Source organism: Notechis scutatus, chromosome 3 (assembly GCF_049901735.1).
Source record: "Notechis scutatus isolate UNSWTSFEM ecotype Mainland chromosome 3, rNotScu1.2, whole genome shotgun sequence".
Taxonomy (NCBI): Eukaryota; Metazoa; Chordata; class Lepidosauria; order Squamata; family Elapidae; genus Notechis; species Notechis scutatus.
Window position 1 is genome coordinate 120,896,692 of NC_142011.1, and position 24,479 is coordinate 120,921,170.

Sequence of the window (24,479 nt, forward strand, 5' to 3'; positions counted from 1 at the left end):
TCCTATCAACACATTGTATTTTGTGGACTACAATAATAAACTCAACCCCAAGATTGGAACTGTTAGTATTTATAGATACCACACAGAAGAAACAAACTGGCCTTCCTTACTCCCTCCCTTTGTTCCACCCATCCATCTTTGACACTTAAAATATGTTTTTAAAATCATTGCTGAAGGAACATTCGGATGAGAACAAAGATTGATAGGTACAGCTTTATGTGACCACTGTTCATTCTGGACACTTGCACCTTTTCCCCTTCTAATGGTGGCTAGAAAATGTTGGGAAATGTTGAGATGCAAGAGAAAGCCATCCTGCAATTTATGAGGACAACATAAGGAATTCTTATAATGCAAACTTTGTCACCAATAAATTATGTACGTTCTAAGAGAAGAAGCCATGATATGAGAAGGAGGTGTGCCTCTCTTTCAAGGATAAGGCCCATACTTAGCCTTTGGAAAATGCTGACCAAAAAAATAACAGGATAAAAATTAAATGTGATGCTATGATCACTTACCAATTATGCATTGACTGTTTTCTCTTTTCTAGACTAACGAAAGCTATAGTTTGCTAAAAAAAAAAATGCTGGGTGTGTGTGTCTGAAGGAAGTGTTCACAGCTCTGAGGGCTCACATGTAGTCTTGTGACCTCAGATTGTACAGTTTTCCACTGAGGCTCTAAACCAAAGAGGTCATTAGAAGGGGACTCCTGTTGCTACAGAAAACCTCACACAATACAGGTAGTCCTTGACTTACAATCGTTTGTTTCGTGACCTTTCAAAACTACAACCGCACTGGAAAAATGACTTATGACTGTTTTTCACATTTATGACCAAGGTCATGTGATCAAAATTCAGACACTTGACAATTGACGCATATTTATGACGGTTACAGTCTTCCAGAGTCACGTGATTACATTTTGTGACCTTCTGACAAGCAAAGCCAACGGGGAAGCTAGATTCCCTTAACAGCTGGGTTACTAACTCAACCACTGCAATGATTCACTTAGCAACCATGGCAAGAAAGATCATAGATGGGGTGTAACAAATGTCTTACCTAGCAACAGAAATTTTGGGCTCAGTGTTGGGTGTACGCCATTTGGGAATGCGAGTAAAATTCTGCAATAGAGGAAGGTTCAAACACAATCTATGTTTTAAATACACTGTATATGAATGTACTAAAATGCAGTCATGGCATCAATCACCAGAAGCATAACAATAATGCTCAGTTACTTACAAATTGTTATTCAAGCTATAAGATACCTGTATGCTGAACATAAGAGGAAAAATATTACTGTATTTAAGTGACTTTTAGCATCTATATTACCTCAGTTTCTGATGACTGTATTAGACTTTATGGTAAGTCTAAACTCATATGCATATTTATAAGAAAAAAGAAAACGAATTGAAATTAATAGGACCTACATGATTTTATTTGGTTTTTAATGAAATACTAAGATTAGCGTGGGAATAGACTGACGTGGAAGAAATATGGAGCAGTCAGAAAAAAAGCACCATGTTCTGTCTGGACCTGTAGAATGCAATGGAATACTTGAATATTCCTCCCTTCTATGGGGTATCAGTAATTTAAAACATTGTTTATTTTGGCTTAGAACCAAACAACCTGATAAATTATATGTTTTTAGAAAATATATCTCTCTCTCTCTCTCTCCCTTCCTCCCCCACCCCACCCCGTGTAGTGAAAAATACAGTAATACATATTCAGCTAGGGTACAATAAGAAAAGTATCCAAGAGAGTCATCAGCTTCAAGGAACTTATTACACAAAAGCTTCTCCAGAGTTGTACAAAAGAAATGCAAGGTTACAATAAAGGATGTAGAAAAAGAGCTCTGAAATAGGTTAATACCATTTTAAGTTCAGAATTTTTTTTTTAAAAAATTCCCAATTAACAAAACTGCAGAATGAAGAAAATGGCTGAATTGCTAAATGATAAAAGAATTAAAGGATTAGGACATTGAAAAGAAGCTGAGAAAATTATTTTCATATTTTTTTCTAAATCAGATATGTTGATCATTGGTGCACCACCAGTGACTAGATTCGATGGTCTAAATTCAGACAATATACTAATGCTGAATCCTGACAAGAGTTGTCTGAATGAGAGATTCTTATATCTAGATTTGGACTTCAACCTATTCCAGAAGGAAATGAATTTCCCCAGAAATACCTTGACTTAGTTTTGTCATTTGAGACTTTAGTAGCCTTGATAGCTAGGAATGACTTCCATCAGCCTAGCTTAGTTTGCTAAAGAAGTGATATAGTTTGACCCCAATTATTTATGTTCTCACAACATTCTAATTAGAGAAGCTGATGCATACCACATACTATCATTGCCTTAAATAACTTGAGTTCCACACTTCTGAAGGAGCTCTTCCAGAGGTGGGTTGCACATACTTTAAAACTGGTTCGCCTAGTGCAGAACTGAAACTGTGAGTGTGTGCGCGCACGCCCCCTTCGTGCATTAGAAAAGTTTTAATTATTATAGTATTTACATTTGCCTTTTATTGCTGCTTGCTAATATGGATGTATTAGGTTCATTTTTACACATTTTAAAATTAATTTAACCTTCTTCTGCTGTGAGATGAAGAGCATTATTAAAATACATTCTAAAAATTAGCAATGGATTATAATGTACACATTCAGAATAAGGTTTTCCCATCCTTTTCTACTACAATCCCCCATGTAATAGAAATGGAGGAGTTCCTCACTGAAGCCAGGTCCAGCTAGAATAGAGTGATGCTTTAGTTCCTCTTCCTGTGATGGTCTCTATGGTGAAAATTGCCGGTAAGAAAGAAAGGAGTTCTCAGGAAGAATTAGACATGATGAAATCTTGCCTCAACCTGTGGAGTAGGGGGCAGGAGAAAGTGGAACTTTTTAAATGAACATAGTTAAAATTAGGCTGCAAAATATACACTGGGCAACACAAAAGTAACCCAAGAAAGCTCTGCATGTTTTTAGAGCTGTCAATCATGCACCACCAGCAGCACTAATGGATTTAATTGGAATTCTATCTTCAGCTTGTAATATTATATGAGGAGAACATAACATAAATGTTTATGGTAGACATTTTGGGGGCATGCTCAACAACTAAATAACTGGCTTAAGCCTAGCTAGTGTAAATCTCACATTTATAAATTTAATGTGTTAGCTCAGTTAGTTTAAATGCTCAAAACTGGGATAACGGCCAACTTTGGAGCTTGTGGCCATGAATTCTAAAATATCTTATGCACAACATAGAAATGATGTCTGGAGGTTCCAGACGGTATAGCAATGTCTCTTTTAACTTGACAGACAGCATATAAATGAGGTAACCCACTATATCTGCATAAGGAATTATAAAATAACTGCTTGTGTATTTCTGGTATGTGCTGAAACTAAATAGCTGTTTTGCTATGATGATTCATTGGCTTGAATTCTATGGCATTTTTTGATCTACATTGAGTTAATGAGGGAGACAATAGGGTATGCAGGTAAACAATCTACATTCAGACTAGTTCGTTACCAAAGAAAAGGAGAGATGGAAATCATCCCCTCTGCCAAACAAAAAATGATGTCAAATCTATCAGACTGTATGAGCAGGAGAATTAAGCACAAGAAATTAATGCTTGATTTTACTGAAACCACTATTTCATTTGATACATAGCAATTACTGAAATTCTCCCATAAAACCTATATCTCTGAGCTACACCTTGTAAAAAATAGTATGTCCTTGAATGGTCTCCAGACCTGCCTCTGGTACCTGTATCTTAGTCTACAAAAGAGAAATCTGCCAGTTTATGATATGACTGGGGTCAATTATACTATATGACCTATATTTAGTCTATTCAGATTATAAGGAAAGGCTTTATTGTTACTCATGGATGATTAGGGTATTAATGAACAGTAATCTTTGTTAAGCTTTTGAGTTACAAAAACCATCACAGTCAGGGAAGAGCAGCCCCTCCCCCTCTAACTTCTAAAGATTATTTTTTAACATTATATTCTTATATGGGACTGCAAAAACTGAAAACAAATGCATTAATGAGTAGAATCAATAAAATAAACATCAATTGCAATGCAAAGCCGTAAGATAGCATAGCAATAGAGGAGTTGAAGAGCTAAGTAAAATTTAAGATAGGATGGAACCTAATTTGTTACCCATAGCATATTTAAATGCTAACAGTGAGGACAAAGAACCTTCAGGGGAAGGGGTGTCCTGAGTTATCACTCACAGCTTAGGTGATCTCAGTGAAAAGGTTCTATCCTACATGTAGGCAATCAGCTGACTGAGAAAAAGACGGGGAACTCAAGGGACAAATTGTTAATCCTGAAGGAACAAGCACTAGTCAGAACCAAATGATAGAAAATGAAACTACAGAATAAGCAGGAGGAAGACAGAAAGGACACACAGCACCACAGCAGAGTCAAGAACAGAAAAGGTTCCAGCCTAAGCAGGAAGGTGAATAGAAATGCCACCCTTTAGCGCTTTACAGCACTCCCTGGGTAGTTTATTTTGCATATTGCCCCCAACAATCTGGGTCCTCATTTAACCGATCTCGGAAGGATGGAAGGCTGAATCAAACCTGAGCTGGTCAGGACCGAACTCCATGCTGTGGGCAGAGTTTGCCAGCAATACTGTGCCACCAGGGCTCTTCATGGCCATCTTTGGCATGAATGTTCAGTCCAAAGATTTAGAAATTGTTTTGTTATTGGTACTATAGTCCAGCCTAGACTTCCCAAAGCTTATCACGCCAAGATATATTCCTTCACTTGTGAAAGCCTTATAAGTAATGACCAGGACTTGAATCATGCTTGGAAACAAACTGGAAGCGAGTGCATATTACAAATACATTCCAGAGTTCATTGAACAGATACGTGCAATACCACATATTTTTGAGGAAATATACACTTTGTTGTGCATTTTATTACCTGGGAGGACAAGCTGGCATTTTGCAAGGGATGGTTCCAGTAGCTGGTCGGCTCTTTGGGTCACATAAAGAAGTATCGACTTGTACTTGAAAATCTTTGTAGCAGGTTTCTTTTGTCACTATTTGACCTGCATACAACATAGCACAAATGGCAAGCACAAAATCATGAATATTTGTTTAACATTTGAAACTCCATCTTTTGGTTATCTAAAGTCACAGTGTCCATCCTACACAATCCTGCATAAACAATAAAGACACTTATATGACTACTTCCCATGGTTTGATTCCCCTGGTCAAAGACATACTTTGTGCCTTAAGCATTAACTAATTTCATACTATTTGACAAACAGTTCTGGGGAGTATGATATACCATTTGCTCCTAATTGCTGCTGCACAGTTGTCTTTTCTTTCTGCAGCCTTTTCTTGTTTCCATCCATGTTTCTTGACTAAAATGTAAACTCAGTTGTGTCTACACAAGCTAGCTTGTTGTTAGCTCTATATTAGCAGAAGAAGGATGCAGCTTTCTTTTTCAGTCACAGGGATGTATAATTCAGACCAATGTCTTCAGAGAAAGGAAACAAGGGGATTATTTGGAAAGTTCTCCCAATTCAAATGTTTTGATTTTATTTCTGATTGCTTCCTGTTAATCTATTACTCCATTTTTAAATTTTATTTTCAGACAATGTGTGTAGTATATTACAGCTCTCAGTTTACATTTCTCATCCTATTCTTATATATCATCAATACATACACCTACATACAAGCACTAATTAAATCACAGCACAAAACAGATTTTGTGATCTGATAATGACTGATGTTTTATCAATGATTCTGATAACTTTAAATGAAAAAAATATGAATTGGAAACTGATAATCTGAGCACACACCAATTCTCAAGTATATTGGAAAATAATGCCAAAGGATGAAAAGACAGCAAACTCACAAAAAGGCAATAAAATGAAACAGCATCTCCTAATTTATAAATCAACTAACTATCAAAATGTAGTATGCAGAATTCAAGTACAACTGTATAGATCCTATATTATGAGAACAACTTTGTTGACTAAATTTGAATTAGATAAAAAGTTTAGAGTATCTGATTTGAAAGTTTGCAAATAGGGATTATCTATCTGTCTAGACCAGAGGTGTCAAACTGGCGGCCCTGAGCCACAGGCCACGCTCACTCCAGCTCTGTGAAGGGAAAAATGTTGCGAAATATCACATGATGGCAATGTGATGCCATGAGTTTGACATCTGTGGTCTAGACCAAATATTTCATTGTTTTAATTCAGGCAGCTTGTGCATTTAGCTCAGTGCTGGCAACTGCTTTATTCTATGAAGCTGTGACTCCAATTTAGAGATTTTTTTCTTTGCAAATCTGCGTACATTTTTATGCCTTAGAACAGGGGTCCCCAACCACCGGGCCGCGGACCGGCACCGGGCCGTGGAGCACTCTCTACCGGGCCGCAAAGAATTTTTTTTTAAAAAATGAAGGCTTTCTTCACCTTCGGTGAATGCTGCTGGGATCGGGGATCAAGGACACAAATGAAAGAAGGGGAGGGAGGAAGCAACCAAGCCTGTCCTTCTCTCTGGGTCAGCTCTCTCAGTCTCTCTCTCGCTCCTCCACCAGCACAGGAAGAAACTGCTTCAAAGAAGCAGGGGGCTTTTCCTGTCGCCAAGCGCCCGCTTCTCCCCCACCCCACCCCGTCCGCCCGCCAGCGCGCCCCGCACTGCGCCCGCCCGCGCTGGATTCAACCCAGTGCTCCGTTCTGCCTGCCTGCCTGCCTTCGTTAATGGTTGAATCGAACAGCTTCGCTGAGTAAAAGAGCGAATAGTTATTATTCTCAGCCGAAGCTGCTCCCAAACAACCAGAAACTAAGGCAGGCAGGCAGGCAGGCAGAACGGGACACTGTGGATTGAAGCGGGCGGGCGGGGTGGGGGGTGGGGGTGAAACGGGCGTTGGAATAGCTGCGGCGACAGGAAAAGCCCCTCCCCTTCTCTCCTCCCCCCCCCGGTCCTTGCAAAAATTTTCTGCTTGAAACCGGTCCCTGGTACAAAAAAGGTTGGGGACCACTGCCTTAGAATATACGGAGAGATTACATAGTGATCAACCCTCGTAAAATTTGTAAAAGCACACTGCTAGTCTGAAGGAATGTCTGACCCATTTCATCAATGTGTTTAAATCTACATCCCGCTATATATAGTTTCACAAAGTTTATGCAAACAGCCTCAGGATGAGATAGATGATGGGCTGATGGGCAGAATTATTACCATTCCACTTCTCCATCTTATTCAGCTCCTACAGTTCAAGTTTGTGTTTAATCTTTCAAGGATTCCCACTGCAGGTACTGACCATATTATAGTTACAGAATCTAAGAAGAAGAAAGAAACGATGGGATGGAGCAAGCAATGTTGACATTAACTGGAAGAAAATCAATTGTCATTATTTGGTCCTTTCTCCACAGAGTTCAAGTCCTCTCTAAACATGAATACTCATACTCCCCTGTTTTTTTATCCTCCAAACCTGTTTCAATAGTAAAAATGGCTACCAGGGAGACTTTGCCTGAAGGGAACCACTTCAGATTTCTAAGGTGGGTATGGTGATCCATGTGGCAGGCTTACTCTCACTCTCCTCAGCTTTTATCGTCAACTTCTCTCCTATTGTGGGGCTTTCCCCATTCATACAACCCTTCTAATGAACGTTTATCCCTTTGATAAACTATGAAGTTTATCATCTTCTTTACAGATTTCTTAGTGTATGTACATTTTTATTTCATAACATTTTGCGTGACTGATATAAATTTATATCAATGTACTAATACAAAATAGTGAGTGAGGCATTGGTGGTTCTTTAACATTCAGATGTTTCTACAATTTATGTTAGTTCTATTATCAGCCTCTTTACCAATGTAGTCTCCCGGTGCAGACTCTGATATTTTTGATAGTTACATAATATATGGCTTGCCAGATGTCCAGACGACTTAGTCATGCATTTTATGGACCTGCCCATCACATGCTGTCTGTGCAGTGACTAACAAGAAGCTCAGAAAATAGCTGGCAGCATGTCGTCTTCCCAGCAAGGTGAGTGACTCTGAATTGCCCTGAGAAGCAAGCTTGGGAAGAAGGCAACAGCAACCATTTAGTTTGTCAAATAAATCAGACTCCAAGCTCACATGGGCTCTGCTCATTCGTCTTCTGGACTGAGAAGGCAAATAACAGTATTTAACAGTAATATAAATAATTGCTGCTACTCAAAGAGTTTCCAGTTATTATTATTTATTTATCCTTACAACAGATCTGTGAAACCTAAAAGTAGCTTAGTGCTTTATCAATGTATCTGTACTTTATTGCTTCATAACTGACAGTTCCTCACTAGTAATAACAACACTGAATACAGAACACAAGCATGTAAGGTTTATTGCAGGTAGGTATGCATTTTTTAGTTATGCTACTAATTACTGCATAAAGTAACTTCAAATGTTACTGAAGATGATCAGAAACAGAATAATAGAGTTGGAAGGGACCTTGGAGGTCTTCGAGTCCACCCCCTGCTTAAGCAATTCCAGACAAATGGCTGTCCAATCTCTTCTTAAAACTCTCTAGGGATGGAGCAACTAAACTTCTGGAGGCAAAGCCTTTCCACTGATTAATTGTTCTCCCTCTCAAGAAATTTCTCCTTAGTCCAAGATTGGATCTTTCTTTGATAAACTTCCATCCATCCATTTTTATCCCACCATCAGGTGTATTGGAGAGTAGATTTACTCCCTTAGATGTTGGAAGACTGCTATCATGTCAGCCCTAGCGCTTCTCTTTGCTAGAGACTAGGCATAACCATTTCCTGTAATTGTTCATCACATGTTTTAGTCTCTAGTCCCCTAATCATTATTTTTTTTTGCTGTTCTGTGCACTCTTTCTAGAGCCACAAAATAGTTTTTGTATCACGGTGACCAAAACTGGATACCATATTCCAAGTGTGGTCTTCCAAAGCAGTAGAAAGTATTACTAACACTTCATGCAATCTTGATACTATCCCTCTGTTGATGTAGTCTAGGGCCACATTGGCTTTTTTAGCAGTTACAGCCAAAGAATTTCAGCAAGGATGAATTCTGCACATCTATTACAGGTACACAAATTCTTAACTCTTTGGCATTAAGGTATAAAGAGAATCTTAAAAAGATTTATTAAACCAGAGTGTCCCATGTCTTGAGAGTGGGAGTTGCTGTCCCAATTTATATCTGATCTATGATCATAATAAAAGAATATGATTTATTGTCTTCTCAACTGTCTGGTTTCCAGCTGTAATGGATACATTATTTAAAATATGGCTGGTATGTTGAAACCAGTTTTGCTTTCCCATAGCTGCAAGGAAGCATCCTAATATTTAGAGTAAGTTTTGGAAGGTAGTGATGTATTTTGCAATTTAAAAAACCTATTCATTCATTGATTATTTTATTTATTCATTTATAAAATGTATGGCCTAACCATCTTACCTCAAGGTAATTCTCAAGATATTTGAAATTAGTCTGGGATGATACTGCCAGGTTAGTTACAAATTTCATAAAAGATCACATTTAAGTGGCAATTTCCATACTGGTTCAAAACATAGAAGAAGGGAGAAAAAGGAGGGAATTAACATTGTGAGGAATACTAGGAGTTCCTGCTTCTTACTTTCTTGTTCCATCTGTCTCAATTATTCTTTTAATTATATCTCCTTTTCTCTCTCTCTCTTTCTCTTTTTCTTTAGTATATGTTTTTTATATTCATAAACATTTTGAATGCAATGTATTGTCCGGGCTTGTCATTTACAGAAAAACAAAGTAAAAACATACAGAAATATTAACATATATACTGATAACAATACTAATGGTATAACAGAATAATTTTGACTAGATTTCTCTCTGTATTAGCTTATTTATAGTTCTGTTGATTATATTAGCATATCTATGATTATAAACCCTCTTTATATTTAATTCATACATAGCAGTAATCTTTCTTCGCCTAATTTTCACCTCTTTTCTCTAACCACTCATAAAATCTATTCCATGTTAAGTAATATTTTGTGTTCTCTTTATCCTTTATTTTTAATGTCAATTTATCCATCTCTGTACAGTTCTCATTTTTCCAATATTGTGTAAATACAATCCTTGCTGCTGTCGATACATGAAAAACTAAATATATAATCCCTTTATCATACCCCTCTGGCAATATAACCAACAAAAATATTTCTGGCTACAGATCTATATGTTGCTTAATCATCTTTTCCAACCATGTATGTATTTTCATCCAATATTTACTTGCTTTCATACAAGTCCACTACATATGAACCTGTGATCTGATTACACTTCCAACAGGGATGGGATTCTACCGGTTTGGACTGGTTCGGATGTTAAATTTATATCTAGTTCGTCAAACCAGTAGTTGAACTGCTCGGTTGGCCCCGCTCCCCTCCCCTCCCCTCCCAGGAGTCTCCACATGGCCTGTTTTGGATGCAGGTCCCCATGGAGGCTTGAGGAGGGCAAAAACGGGCTGAACTGGAAGTTCCAGAAGTCCAGAAATGGGCCTGTTTCTGGCTTCCAGAGGCCCTCCAGAGCCTGGGGAGGCTGTTTTCACCCTCCCAGAGGCCCAAGGGAAGCTTCTGGACTCTGGGGAAGGCAAAAAACAGCCGAACCATGTTCTGGAAGTCCAGAAATGGGCCTATTTCTGGCTTCTGGAGGCACTCTGGAGCCCAGGGGAGGCCATTTTCACCCTCCCAGAGGCCCAAGGGAAGCTTCCAGACCCTGGGGAAGGTGAAAAATGGCTGTCCAGGAAGTTCTGGTAGCCACGCCCACCATGGCCACGCCCACCCGGCCACTGGGCAGTGAACCAGTTGCTGGGATTTTTGAATCCCACCCCTGATTTCCAATATTTAGCGGACATATTGCTAGACATTTTTGCCAGTCTTTCCGGTGGCAAATGCCACCTATAAAACATTTTATAGAGATTTTCCTTATATGCAGTAGCCATTTTAGCCAGTTTATATATATCTCCTTTTTTCATTCACTGCATTCATTCATTTATTTAAAACTCTCCAAACCATTTAAAGAAAAGGGAATTCCTTTATCTGACTGATTTGAAGATTCCCCCGCCCCAAAGTATGTACAAACATTCAGGGGAAGAAAGGGCTCCTGAAATCATCAAATATGGACCATCATTTTTAAAAATGATGGTCCATATTTTATGATTTCAGGAGCCCTTTCTTCCCCTGAATGTTTGTAAAATGTGATATAGGATAAGACTACGTTCAAATGAAGCTCCATCTAATAAACTGTAACTCAGTTGTCATCTGGATTCTAGAATTGTTTCCATGACTATTTTTAAATCTAGTGGAGTGATTATGAAGGCCATTGTGTGACTTGTAACTTTTCCTTGTTAAAATTACATGCAATGCTTGCTTAAGTATATCAAAGACACTGCTTTGATTTTAAATAATTCTTAGATGATTTTTTTTAGAAAATTCTGCCCTACTCACTTTCACATAATTGTCACATTCTCCACCCAATGTATCATTAAAGCTGGGAAAACAATACCAGATAATACTTGGCCAGAAAGCAGTATTAAGTGCACCTCTCAGACAACAAAAAAGTTATCCATCTCTATTCTGTCTGAAGTGTTGACTAGAACATCATACAATTATTGAGATGAATGAACAAACAATCTAAAAATGATTAGCACTGAGTTATGCACATTGCTACAATTTGCAAAGGTCAGAATTGCATAAGTGGACCTACGTTTTATTGAAATGAGTAGATCTCTGGAAGCTAAAGTTGACAAAGAAAAAAACAAACGGATAAAATACTTGGAACAATAAATATCCAGCTGTCAGTGTGTCCAGCTGTGCTTCTTCATTGAAGAAATGTGTGTGCATTTAACTCATCCCATTCCATTGTTTGCCCATTGCAACTTCCTACTTGGCTTTGAGGGAGGGGAGGAGATTTTTATTACAATCCAAAACAAATTGGGCTCAAGGTGAAGGAACACCTTTTCTCATTTGCTTTTTGCCATTCTTTTTATACTTGCAGCAGAAATTTTCTGCAAGAACACTGCCTATTAAGCATTTAATTCCAGCCTTACAATAAGTAATTTAGTAATGGTTATCTAATAAATCTATCCAGGTGATATTAACACATACATATAAATAAAAAAAAATCTAAAATGAGATTAAAAAGGAAAGATTGAATAAAGGCAAATGATCACTTTAAAATCTTGCTACAGTTTGACAACCGTAGCTCTCTTGGGTCAAAGGCAGACGTATCTGTATTGAAGCTGCTGAGACAACAATCAGCTTCAGTTTTTAAGGATCACAGTCATTTTGACCTTTACCTTTTACATGACATCACCTCTTCATTCTCCAGATGGCAGATGTTTACACAGAACAAGCAGTGGCAGATTATCTCCCCATAAACAGACAGCTGAGTTGATTCTGGCCTCTAACAATGTAATTTTCATTTTGTCAACCCTTGGTAGTTACCCAGACTAGTCTAGGTGACAGCATCTCAAATGGATAATATAACCATGTATCTTCATGGGGATTTTCCCACCATATTTTCAGATTAGATCAAACTTTAGCTCCCTTCATCTCAGTCCACAAAGCAATGACAAGAGTTGTAAACTAATACATCTGAAAGGCAATAATTTGGGGGATATTACCCTGGAACAGAAGAAAGCAGCTAACTATTTCAGGAGTCATTTTGAACTTCCGGTTTTACCATCTAGTAAAGCTCATCATCTTTTGCATTATTATATCTTAAACAAAACAGAGTCCTTTAATTGCCTTCTTTAGTAACATAAAACAAAAAAGAAAATTGCTGTCTTTTGAAGAATAACAAAAATCTAGTTTTGACCTTGAATCCAAAACTCAAAATTTTGCCCCAGCTAAATAGATCAATAGATACACCTTAGATACATGGTAGGTAGATACAATATAAATAGATGCACATATGAAGTATTTCAGATTATTTCCACTCCAGACCCAGTCAAAGTTATCATTATGTTGAATAAAAAACAACTACTTGTAAATCCTTTTGGGAAGTACTCTTTAGTTTTGGACTTCCAGATAAGAAATAGCAGACTGAAGATTTCTCCATGAAAAGTGGTCCCAACAATTGCAGCAGATGAAGAACTGGCTAGTAAACTGGTTCTTTGAAACCTCTATGGACAAGTGGAGGAATTGAAATCATCCACAAGTGCTCCAGACAGCTCACAAGGAGACCATAAGATCAGTGACCTCTGTGAATAGAGTTCTGTGAGATGAACAATCTTGCTCAAACCAAGAAAGGACACTACTTAGCATATTACCTCCTCTAATCACTTATGAACATTTCTTGTTATTGGAAATACCTCATAGACTTTTTGGCATAAAACAGAAAAATGAAATTACGATTTATGGTTATGTAGGTTAGGTTATAGAAGGAAGACATTCATGATGTAACTTTATATAAAGAGGCAAAAATATAATTGCATTTATAACTGCTCTAAAGAAGATCAGAAGCTACTTATTTTTTTCAATCTCCACATATATATGGAAATTGCGTATTAACTGCTTTTAGCTATTAGAAATCTTTGGATGGATATGTTTGAGAGCACTGGGCGAGTTTTTTTTTCCGTTGACACCAGGACTGAAATGACAATGCTTTGTGGATTTGTTTGTAGATCAGAGATGAGATAGGGAAAGAAGAAACCCTTTGTTGTATTTTAAGACATGATAAGTTACTAAAATTATTTATACTTCTGTTGATGAAGGTAAGAAGTCACTTCTGTATGTGTGTGTATGTGTATTTCTTTACTGTACTGTATTCTTATTTTATCTTCTTTTGTATTTCTCTTTCTTCCTTGTCTCCTTTCTTTTCTGCATTTCTACTTCCTTTTTATTTTTCTACCTTCTTAGTTTGTATTCATTTTTACTGTTATAATCTTTATTAAAAATTATTATGGTATACAGACATTCATACACTGTTTAATTTTTGTCATTAATTTCCCATTCACAAGGTAGTATTGGGGTGGCATGTGAAAATATTTTAAGTTTCTAGAAGTATGGTGCATTGGTATTATCTTTTCGGTTTGTTAACAAAAATGATCAGCATAACAAAATATCAGGTGTCTTCCCATTTGTTTCTAATATTTAAGATAAAACTTCAGAGGTAGTTTAAATAAATAGCTCATTAAGGATATTACTATCCAAGTGGACTATACTTCAGAATCAACGAATGTGCGTGGAAGGCCTGATTTCTGAAAATGGGACAACTTACAGTCTGCAATAAAACTATATTTTAAAACATTTCAGATATACCTTACCTGCTCCACATGAGACTGAGCATTTAGGACGGATGATGGCCCATGTATAGTTGTGTTTTAATATATGTGTTCTTTTGGTTTCCACTTTAGGAAGAGAATATTCCCATGCAATTCCTAGGTTTTTCCCTTGTGAGAGAAGCTGACAAAAGGAAACAAAGGAAGCTATCAGTTCATGGTTAGTGTGTGCTAAATTATAAAAGCTTCCATAATAAGGAATTCCTGGCCAGGTAAATATATACAACATTTGAAAATATCTGGAATGACTCAGGTAGAACTGAGGTGAATCTAGAGAATTATAATATTTGTGTAACTACAAAATGCATAAATCTCTGGAATAGAAATAAGGATCTGATTTTGTCTCCTTTAGTTCAAAGAAAATGGATTTGCTTAGCAAAGTAGGGCAAGTGTGGCTAGACCTGGTCCATCAACACAAACTAGTAAATATCCCATCTACAAATTTTATACTTAAGTATATGTGTATAAAATTAAACTATTTGATCATCATGTGGCTAATCAGAAATGTTGTGGGTGATCCATAAATGCTTCTTTTCATTAGTCTTGGGAGGATGGAATAATTCAAATTGGCAGCAGCATTCTGGAGAAGAGGTACTGACCAGTGGATGAAACTCTTAACACTCAGGATGAGAAAGTTCACCTTACTAGCCAATAACTGCTTGTTAGAGCTTGAGACCATAGAGGGATTCAAATGATATGGGGCAGAAATTTGGGCTCCACATCATCTGACCCTGACATTTTTATTTCACGGGCAGCACATCTTGCCTGAGATCACATCATGACATGGAGAATGTCTTGAGCTATATAAACTACTGTCTTTTTTACAAATAAAAACTTATGTCATTGGAATCTGTCCTGTCTGTTCACAATTTTAGATCTGACTAATGAATTCTTTTCTTCTATTACAGTTCCTCGGTTCATGGGAATGTGTTGAATATCTAATTGGCTATGCCTGAAGGAGGTCATTACCCATAAGCACAGCTTACTCAGTAAGTGCAAGTTTGACTAATCATCCAGTTGTTTAGCACTGAACAAGAAATGGATGGAACTGTTTTTTTACTTTATTTTAGAGGCATTGATTTAGGATATCCCTTCTAATAAGGTAGATTTATTTATAGTCTGCCATTTCAATAAAAGCTATGGCAAGTTGTTTTTGGTATTTAAAGTAATATGCACAACGAAAATAAATGAATTGACAGCAACAACCTCCCAAATATTTGTATTCTTTTGATGATGGCATGCTATGTGGGAATTAGAGTCACGCAGACTGTTGAAGAAATGCATGTTCCAAGGTGACTCAGGACCATTGAAAAGGAATTGGCATAGGAGTTGCTATGCCAGGAGGACAACATGAGATGGAATTTGTGTACCTTGCACAGATAACTAAAGAAAGAAAACAAAACAAGAAAGAAGATTCAGTTTCCAGTTATGATTTAACTACAACCGTTAATTAACTTGTTGGGGAATTTAGTATCAACTATATTATAAGATAAACACATTGTCATTTTAGCAGAATCAATACTGTTGTTTGCAGATAGAAAGATAGTTAATCTCTGAATTGTAGAGCAGTTAGGTCATAAATTAATGATGGTAGATACAGCAGGAATAGAGAAGTATATCCCCTTCCCCAAATCCAAATTGTTTATAAGAAGGACCTAATCACTCCTGAACATTCATGACAGAATTTTAATTGACTATTTCATTAATTACTGAAATCACAACATATCTTACAATATAGCTGCTACTATATTAACGTATTTATCAAACATATTCTGTCATTTTTGTGGGGCACATTTTACTTTGTATTTTTCTATATAAGCTTCTGGGAATAATTTAGGGTCATTTTGTTGTTTTGTTTGGAAGGTGAGGAAAAGAAAAATCAGAAATGTTACTCAGAACTGTGTTTTGGAAAATAATACCCCTGCTCTTGGTTCAACATTTCAGCTTCAATGTTCTATGTTCCCTTGGAATAATATAAGTTGTCCCATACTTCTGGGGATTTTAGAGTAGGAACTAATTCCCTCCCTCCCTTTTTACTTGAATGCTCTTTTTAATTTATCTTTTGTTTGTTTTGAGATTTTGTCCATAGATATCCCCAGTCTTTTCATATCAAATGAATACTGTAAGTATACTCTATTCTATTTAATTGAAATTAAACATAAATTATCATAATGGGGGACAACTTAAATTATTCCAAGATTAACTATTATTCATTAATTGCATTCCAACAACATGTAAAGGCGTACAAACTATCAGATTCCTTTTCTATTCTTTGTGACCTCATTCTCACCTCTCAGTGAGCTTTGATCTAGAAGTAGCAGGAAAGCAGTTAAGTTCTTCTCTAGGTCTGTATAAAATCAATGTAATATTTATAAGAGAACATTAGGAATTGCTGAAGCTTGTATTTTGACTACACTGCAAATTCAGAGACAAAGTCATAATGTCAGTTATAAATATCCATGACTTGCTAGAGTATAGGTTAAGCTGCAGTAGGTCCTCATTTCAGGAAGTAGGAACAGAGCTATGAAGCCTAATAAAATTATGCTCCTTATTCAAAATGTTATATTTCAGTATTGTATTATGACTGTTCCAGAGTGAATCACAATGGAGAGGCTATAAACAGAGATTAGGTTTTGTTAACCTGCATTATCCATGTCTTGGACTTCTCAGTCGACATAATAAAAAAAATGAGTCCTTCAGGAATTCTAATTACTTTTACACAGTGAACAACATTACGTAATAATATCACTTACCTCTATTATAATACTCTCATTTGTGGGTCCAGAAGCACTTAATGTCTCTGGGTTGTTATATGGTCTTCGATAGACAAATAGAGTCCCAGCAAATTTGTATTTTCCAGGCCAGTCAACAGTCCAATAACCATTAAGGTGGTACTTTTTACTGGAAGTGCGAACTGCAATATAGGAGTTGGATACATTCATCTCATATACATTAATGCTTCTTGCTCCAGCAGGGATTGTGACTAAAGTGTAGTACTCTAGATAAAGGAAGAAGAAAGACACTCCATAATGCAATAGCCAGGTCCAGATGAAATTGTGGACTCTAAGAAATAAGTAAATAAACATATATTAACCCCCAATGTAGGTTTCTGCTAGGAATTTGGAGACTTAAAGTGAAGACATCATGATGTAATTATTTTGTAATATTAAATCCTGTATGTAGTCGAGAGTTCACTGAGAGATATACTCAGAACTGCAGCTTTAGGCATGCAGAGGGCCAAAACTGTTGACCCAAGAGAAATGTTTTCCATTCCCTCCCTCTTATGTCCCAAGGACTTAGGGCAGTGCAAGTTTAAATTTCTTCACAATGCTTTCTTCATTTCCCAGGCTTAAAGTAGGTTTTTGTAACTGTTGCTTCACAGCTTCTCCAGAATCATCTCTTTAGCTCAAGAATTCATACAGTATTTCTACTGTATGAATTCAGACATCTTTAAGCATAGGACATTGACATTGATTGTTGTGATTGTTACTGTCCTCCAGATAAATTCCTTTCCAAGAAGATGTAGAGTCTACATGAGGATAAAGGATCTAATAAAATAAATCCTGAGAAATCTATTTCTGAAGTCTTGGCCACATTTCCTCTCACCCCTGATCCTACAGCCTGAAACAAGGACACAGACATGCATATTGAATTAACTTTTTTTCTGAGTTAAACACTGGAAAGCAAAAACTAGAAAGAAGTGCCACATTGCTGGGAAAAATAATCCTCCTTGAAAATAGGCTGTTATCTCAAGTAGATAAACACTAACAATGAGATATAAGCAATACCAATTGTGTTGCAGTGGGATAAACGCCTGCCCTTTGTTTTTTCAACACTGAGACATAGTGTTTCATTTGAGGCCAACCTGACCTAGATTTCTCTGTGTTTTGAAAGTGTGATGTTCTGAATAGGATAACACGCCATCTACTCCTGAAGTTTCAAATAACAGTACTGTAGAGTCATCATCTTGCTGGGCACATAAACTTCAGATGAAACATTGAGAAGAATTCCCATACTGTTTCTGTACCTGAAGAATACAGACTTTTCTCAAAAGGATGCTGGGTCTTGGAGATCCTTGAAAAACAATAGCAAGTCTTTCTACTATCTTAAAGACTGAAACCAACATATAAGCTCATAGCCTATTTTCACCTAAGAAGTAGATAGGACACCAAGCAATGATGTTGGGCCTTGAGCAGTGTTATACAGGGGTGGGATTCTACCAGTTCGCACCTATTCTCTAGAACCAGTTGTTAACATTCTAAGTAGTTCAGAGAACCGGTTGTTAGAAGAAATTACTGGCCTAATCCTGTAAGGAAGGCAGGAAGAAAACATTCTGGTGTTGCTTACAGAAACTTCCTCTCCATTAACCCCTATTACATTCTTGGCAAGACTAGACTTCCTATCTCAGGAACTTCTCTGGAGTTTTTTCCCCCTCCTTTGCTGGTACTTTGCTTGTGTGGAGTGACCATTCAAAGTTACAATGGCACTGAAAAAAGTGACTTATGACCATTTTTCACACTTATGACTGTTGCAGCATCCCCACAGTCATGAGAGGCCAGGGAAGGAGATGCGTGCCTCGATATGAGTGATATTGAGTTGGACACTCCCAGCCAGTCACATGACCACCAAGCCACGTCCACCAACTAAGCCACGCCCATAGAACTGGTTGTTAAAAAATTTGAATCCCCACCCTTGGTGTTATATCAACCACGTTCTTGACTCTTATTCTGCAGGGAAGAGAGGTAAGAACATGATAAAGGACTGACTTCCAAGAGCACTAAGCATCATGTCATTTGAACATGAATTATCTGGAGATAAAAGAAATTTGGAGTCAAGATGTGAAATACAGTAGGGAGACTACAGCATGACATGGGGTCTACAACCTCATAGGATAGCATATTTGATGTTTTTGAAAGCATAATGTGGAATTTCTGCAAAAAGCACTGCCCTATTTGGCTGCCACAAGGATATGATCAATAACAGACCAATTTACAAGAAAGAAAACTGAAAAGGTTGAACCCCATCCTCCTCTCTATTCCTCAGTAGACTCATTAATGTCTTTATCCAGTTGGGTAGTGGGTCTTTGCTGAGATCTTTTACAAGTCATTACCTTTAATCACAGACACACAGTAAATGTAGTTTTCTTGCCTTCAGAGAAGAAAGGCCAAAAAAGTTTAGAAAGCAGCTTTATTGTCAGTTGTATGGAAGTAAATCATATGTGCTGGATGTCATAAAACTGCTCATTTAATTTGTTTTTATCATTCTTATTTATACAGACATGTATGCCTTTTTCTGTAAATAAACACAGAAATATTTTTTCTCTAATAATCTTCTGTAGATAATTTTAAAAGTATTGAAAATATTTTAAAACTTCTTACGATTTGTAGAGTGTTGTTTTGTGTACTGCCCTTTATAGATTCTGCAACTTGAATTATCTCCTTTGCATACTCCACAAGCATCTTCTACAGCACTGGAGCCTAAGACATGATCACAGCCAACTACCTGCAAAAGAAGGACTTCCTTGATGCATGCAAAGTTACGTAACATACAGTAGTTTAATCTAAAGGTTTACAAATAAGGATCAAAACATTTCATTTTGCTGAACATTTTTGTACAGCCTTATACAGAAAAAGCCTGTATCTTTTGTTTACATATTTTTGTATTATGTGTATGTATTATGCCCATTGTTTACATATTTGTTTATATTTTATTAATATAAAACTCTTCATTCGTGATAAATCTAAAACATGGCTTCTCCCTCTTGCTTATAATTTTCGATAACCATCAAAGAAACGTCCTGCCATCCCAGTGGCCCCCTCTTGTGTGAGCAGGTGGAGGCAATGGTTTCCAGAAAGCGTTGGGCCCGACCAATTCCTGGTCGGTGGTAAAGGCTGTTAGCTGGGGTGGACGTAATCGTCCGCAGCTCGTGTCCGGCTCCACCATCGTCCGCTAAGGCCCAAAGGTCTGGCGCTAGGGGCTCTTCTTGGCTTGAGCAGCTAGTTCAAAATTTAACCCGCCGTTCCTTTGATGGGCCGTTGCTTACAAAGAAGTCAACCGAGGTGCTTTTACTGTGCCACATGCCTTAAACACCGGGTTTGAGATGTTGTTTGCAGATTTTGTTCTGCTTCATACCATCAACCGCCGATTATAGAAGCTCAAAGATCTAGATCTCAGATTCTTTTGTTTATGGTAAATAAATTCTTATGTCTTATGTCTTATATTGTGATTCTTTTCAAAGTGTTTACCTGGCTCTTCTTGCCATTTTAGGCTGTCCAAATGTGAAAGAATAATAAAAAAATATAACACACTGTTGAGCATTTTTTTTTTACTGTTTAATAGAAAAATAGTTAATACCTTCAGCATTCCCTGCTCATCCCAAATAACCTCATATTACATGAGTATTTCTCTTGAGTATTTCCCCTCCATCATAATTCATAGTTAAATTAGAGAAAAACATTTGAGGAAAAGGGTTAGCAGAAATGCTATTGATAGAAGAAGGATGCTATTGATCACTTGGGACTTTCAAGAAGAGATTAGACTTCCATCTATCAGAAATGGTGTAGGGTCTCCTGCTTGGGCAGGGGGTTGAACTAGATGACCTACAAGGTCCCTTCCAACTCTGATTATCTGTTATCTGAAGTAACAGAGGGTTCACACTTGCATTTTTTATTTTTAGCCTCTTCTATGTAAAAGTTTGGTGCAGGGTATTGGACATTTAGGAAAGAGCTTAGCTGTTTCCTAAATAACCTCTACTATTAAACATGTAGTAGTTTCACTATTGACTGTTGACCGTTTATATGTAATATTTTATGGTAGGGGTTCTGAAATTCTTTGAAATTGAATTGGACTTTGAATTAGTTAGAAAAGGAGCAGTTTTTGTGAAATAAATGGGAATAACTATTAATTTTAAAGATGAATTCTCTGTTTGTTCATAGAACTACAGAGTTGGCCCTCTACATACCCAGAGAGTCATAGAGCTGGTAAGGGCCACTTAAGTTCAATTCCCTGTCATTGCAGGAATTCATTTTTATTTGTTTTAAATTTATGTTATACCAATTAAGAACAACAAAAATCCAAATCAACACAATTTCAAAGCTGATAAACAAAGCAATTAAAAAGTGAAACTATAAATTAAAAATCTTGGAAAGCAAATCCAAATTAAAGCATCCCAGACAGGTAGTTGTCTAGATTTTCCTTGAACATATCCAATGAAGAAGAATCCATCATTGTACCTTAAATCCATTTCTCTGAGTCCTGCACTCTGAATTAGACAGAATAGGTCTTGACCTTCTATGACATCTTTCAGGTATGTGACAAATGCAATTACATGCCCTCAGTACCCTGCTCCTTCAATCTTTCTTCACAAGACTTAATTTATAGACCCCTCAATATCATTGTTGTCCTTCTCTGAGCCTGTTCCAATTCCTTATAATTCAGTTGTCCTTCAGTTGCGATGCTTAAAAGTTAAACCCAAAGCAGTTTACAGGTAGTCCTTGACTTATGACCATAATGGAGTCTGGAATTTCTGTCATAAACCACAAGGTCATAAGTTGAGGCACTCACGTGATTCGACCTGATTTTCTAACTTTGATTGTGGTGGTTACCAAGTGAATGCCACAGGCATTAAGTGAATCCAGGAGTAAGTAAATCAATGTATTCCTATGGTATTTTTGCTAGAAACCAGCTGAAAAGCCAGAAACTGGCACAAACCATAGTAAATCACAGTCATGTGACTGTTGAACACTGCAACTGGCTATAAAGGTGATCTAATTGCCACACACCTTAAATGTAGTAATGTGATTGCTGGGCTGTGTGCAGCCATTGGAACTCTGAAACTGGGTTGAAAATAGCTTTCGGAGGATGTGTCATAACTTTGAACCATCACTAAATGGCCGGTCATAAGCCAAGGACTACCTATGAAGTGAATGATTAGTTCCCAAGAATTGGAAATTATAATTCTGTTGATCCAACCTTACATTTTTTGCACCTATTCCACTACTGACTCATATTCTCAGTTTGAATCAATTAATATTCCAAGAACTTTTTCCTGGTATCCTCTATATATTTGATTTAACTGAAAAACATCATCTGATCATAGAGATTTGAGCTCTTTCAAAGTAAGAAGATATTGCCTAACCATATTTCTATCCATCTCAAGCTTCACTTCTGCCCTTCCTCCTGCTCTTCATAATTTTCTAGCTACAGACATATTTTTTTCTTGGAGACAACTGAACCAATGTAAGAGTTGAAGAGCTTTGCCTTTTCTTTGTAATCTGTTAGCATTTTGTCTTCTTCGCTAAGCATATATCGATTCTTGCCATTTCCTTTTATTTTGAAAATATTTATGGAAACCATTTTTGTTATTCTCAGTGTCCTTCACCAACTTCAGTTCATTTTAATATTTTTGCTTTCCTAATTCCAGCTTTACATTTGTGGGCTCCTGGTTTCCTTTGTGAGTTGCCTTTATTTCTATTTTGTAATGTTATTTTTATGTAGCCCAGAAATACAATGTCAGGTTGCACTGGGTTGCACAGCAATGATAAACATGAACCAAATATGGAAAAGCCAGGACATCAACCTGGCAACCAAATGTAAGTTGGTCCACTTTATTATGTTCCCAACCTATGGTTGTGAAAGTTGGACCTTAAAAAGTAAGACAGGAAGAAAATGGACTCATCTGAATTGTGGTGCTAGAGAAGCTCCTGCATATTTCTTGGACACCAGAAGTGACTAACAAGCAGCAAAGGTGACTAACAAGCAAGTATGGACATGCAACTAGAAGGCAAACTAACAAAACTGTATCTCCCTTATTTTGGCTATGTCATGTGGGGGAATTCACTGGAGAAAACAATTATGTTTGGAAGAGTTAGCTATAAAGGAAACCAGGCCACCAAAGAACCCAGTGGCTGGACATTATGAAAGCTGACACCACCTAGTCCACAGAAAAACTCATCATCATCAATGTTATTTTTACAACCAGAGAGAGACTTTGGGCCAGACATTTTGGGCTGAGAGAGAATGATTGGCCAAAGATTACCCATCTGTTTTAAGCCTAAGGCAGGACTAGAACTCAACAGTTTTTCAGTTTCTACCCTAGTGCCTAAACACTACACCAAATTGGCTCTGTAAATACTAATTAGAGATATGAAATGCATATTAGCAGCAAAGAAAAGTACCTGAGTTCATCATTACCTCACAAATACCATCAATACAAACATTGCGGCTGTCCTCTGAACAGGGTGTCCCATCTTTTACTTTGTTTGATAAGGAAAAGAAGAAATCAAAACCTTCCGCAATACAGTATAGTTTGCACAAATGCTGTTCTGAAATGGAAAGAGAACAAGAAGCCTTCTGTTATTTTTTTTCTACATCACTAGAGCTGGAAGTAAAATATGAATAAATATAACGTCACCTAAAGTGATCCAATGGGGTAATTTTCACAAGTCTTTCGTTTATTAGAAACTGTAAACCTGGTAACTGAAATAAATTGTATCTGTCTACTTTATTGATTATTTACATTTTTGATTTTTAAAAATCAACATAACTCTAAACAGAAGAAGGCATATATATAAATCAAAGGCCCGATGCAATTAAAAGCTGAGTGTTTATTAATTTATAGATGAGAGATTTCACCTCATGCATATTCTCCAAATGAAATAAGTTTGCTAAAGAAGTGCTTACATTTGTCTGGATTAAGTCCTAAATGAATGAATAAGTGCTTTTATCCTGCTTTCAGTGCTATTTAAATGGAATATCAAAATATTTAAATAAATACATTTAAATAAGGATACATTGAAGTGTTGATTTTAAAATGCATTTGTAATTTTAAAGCTGTTGGGAAAAAGGCAAACCATTACAATGGCATTAACCAAGAAAATTATGCAAATTCATGCCATGTTCTTTCTGGAGAAGAATTAAAACATACGTTTCTTATATATACATTAATAAAGCTTATGCTTTTGCATTGCTTTCTTTCATTCTTTTTCTTTTCCTCCTAGGTTATTCTATTCTTTTTCAGTTTTTTTTTCTTTTATTAAATAAAGGGGAGGGAGGGAGGAAGAGGGAGACAGAGAGAGAGGGAGGGATGGTGGGGTGGGAGGAGAGAGAACATGTGTGAATGCACCTATTTTCCCCTTACTGAGATTCCTGGAAGGCAACAACTTTAACATCCCTAGATTGTGATCTTCCTTCTATGCTTTTCCTTGTGGTGGTGC

At 36.9% G+C, this 24,479-nt stretch overlaps 1 protein-coding gene across 1 annotated transcript in view; it reads right to left on the reverse strand.

Moving 5' to 3' along the window:
• The window catches only part of ADAMTS16 (ADAM metallopeptidase with thrombospondin type 1 motif 16), a 79,553-nt gene that overhangs the window by 16,279 nt on the left and 38,795 nt on the right, over nt 1–24,479 (reverse strand). The window contains exons 14-18 of the mRNA XM_026672512.2: nt 23,458–23,588; nt 19,644–19,767; nt 17,019–17,263; nt 14,251–14,389; nt 4,922–5,048 (exon numbers count right to left, since the gene is read on the reverse strand). Coding sequence (XP_026528297.2) covers nt 4,922–5,048; nt 14,251–14,389; nt 17,019–17,263; nt 19,644–19,767; nt 23,458–23,588 — 766 coding nt within the window. The remainder of the gene's footprint in view (nt 1–4,921; nt 5,049–14,250; nt 14,390–17,018; nt 17,264–19,643; nt 19,768–23,457; nt 23,589–24,479) is intronic.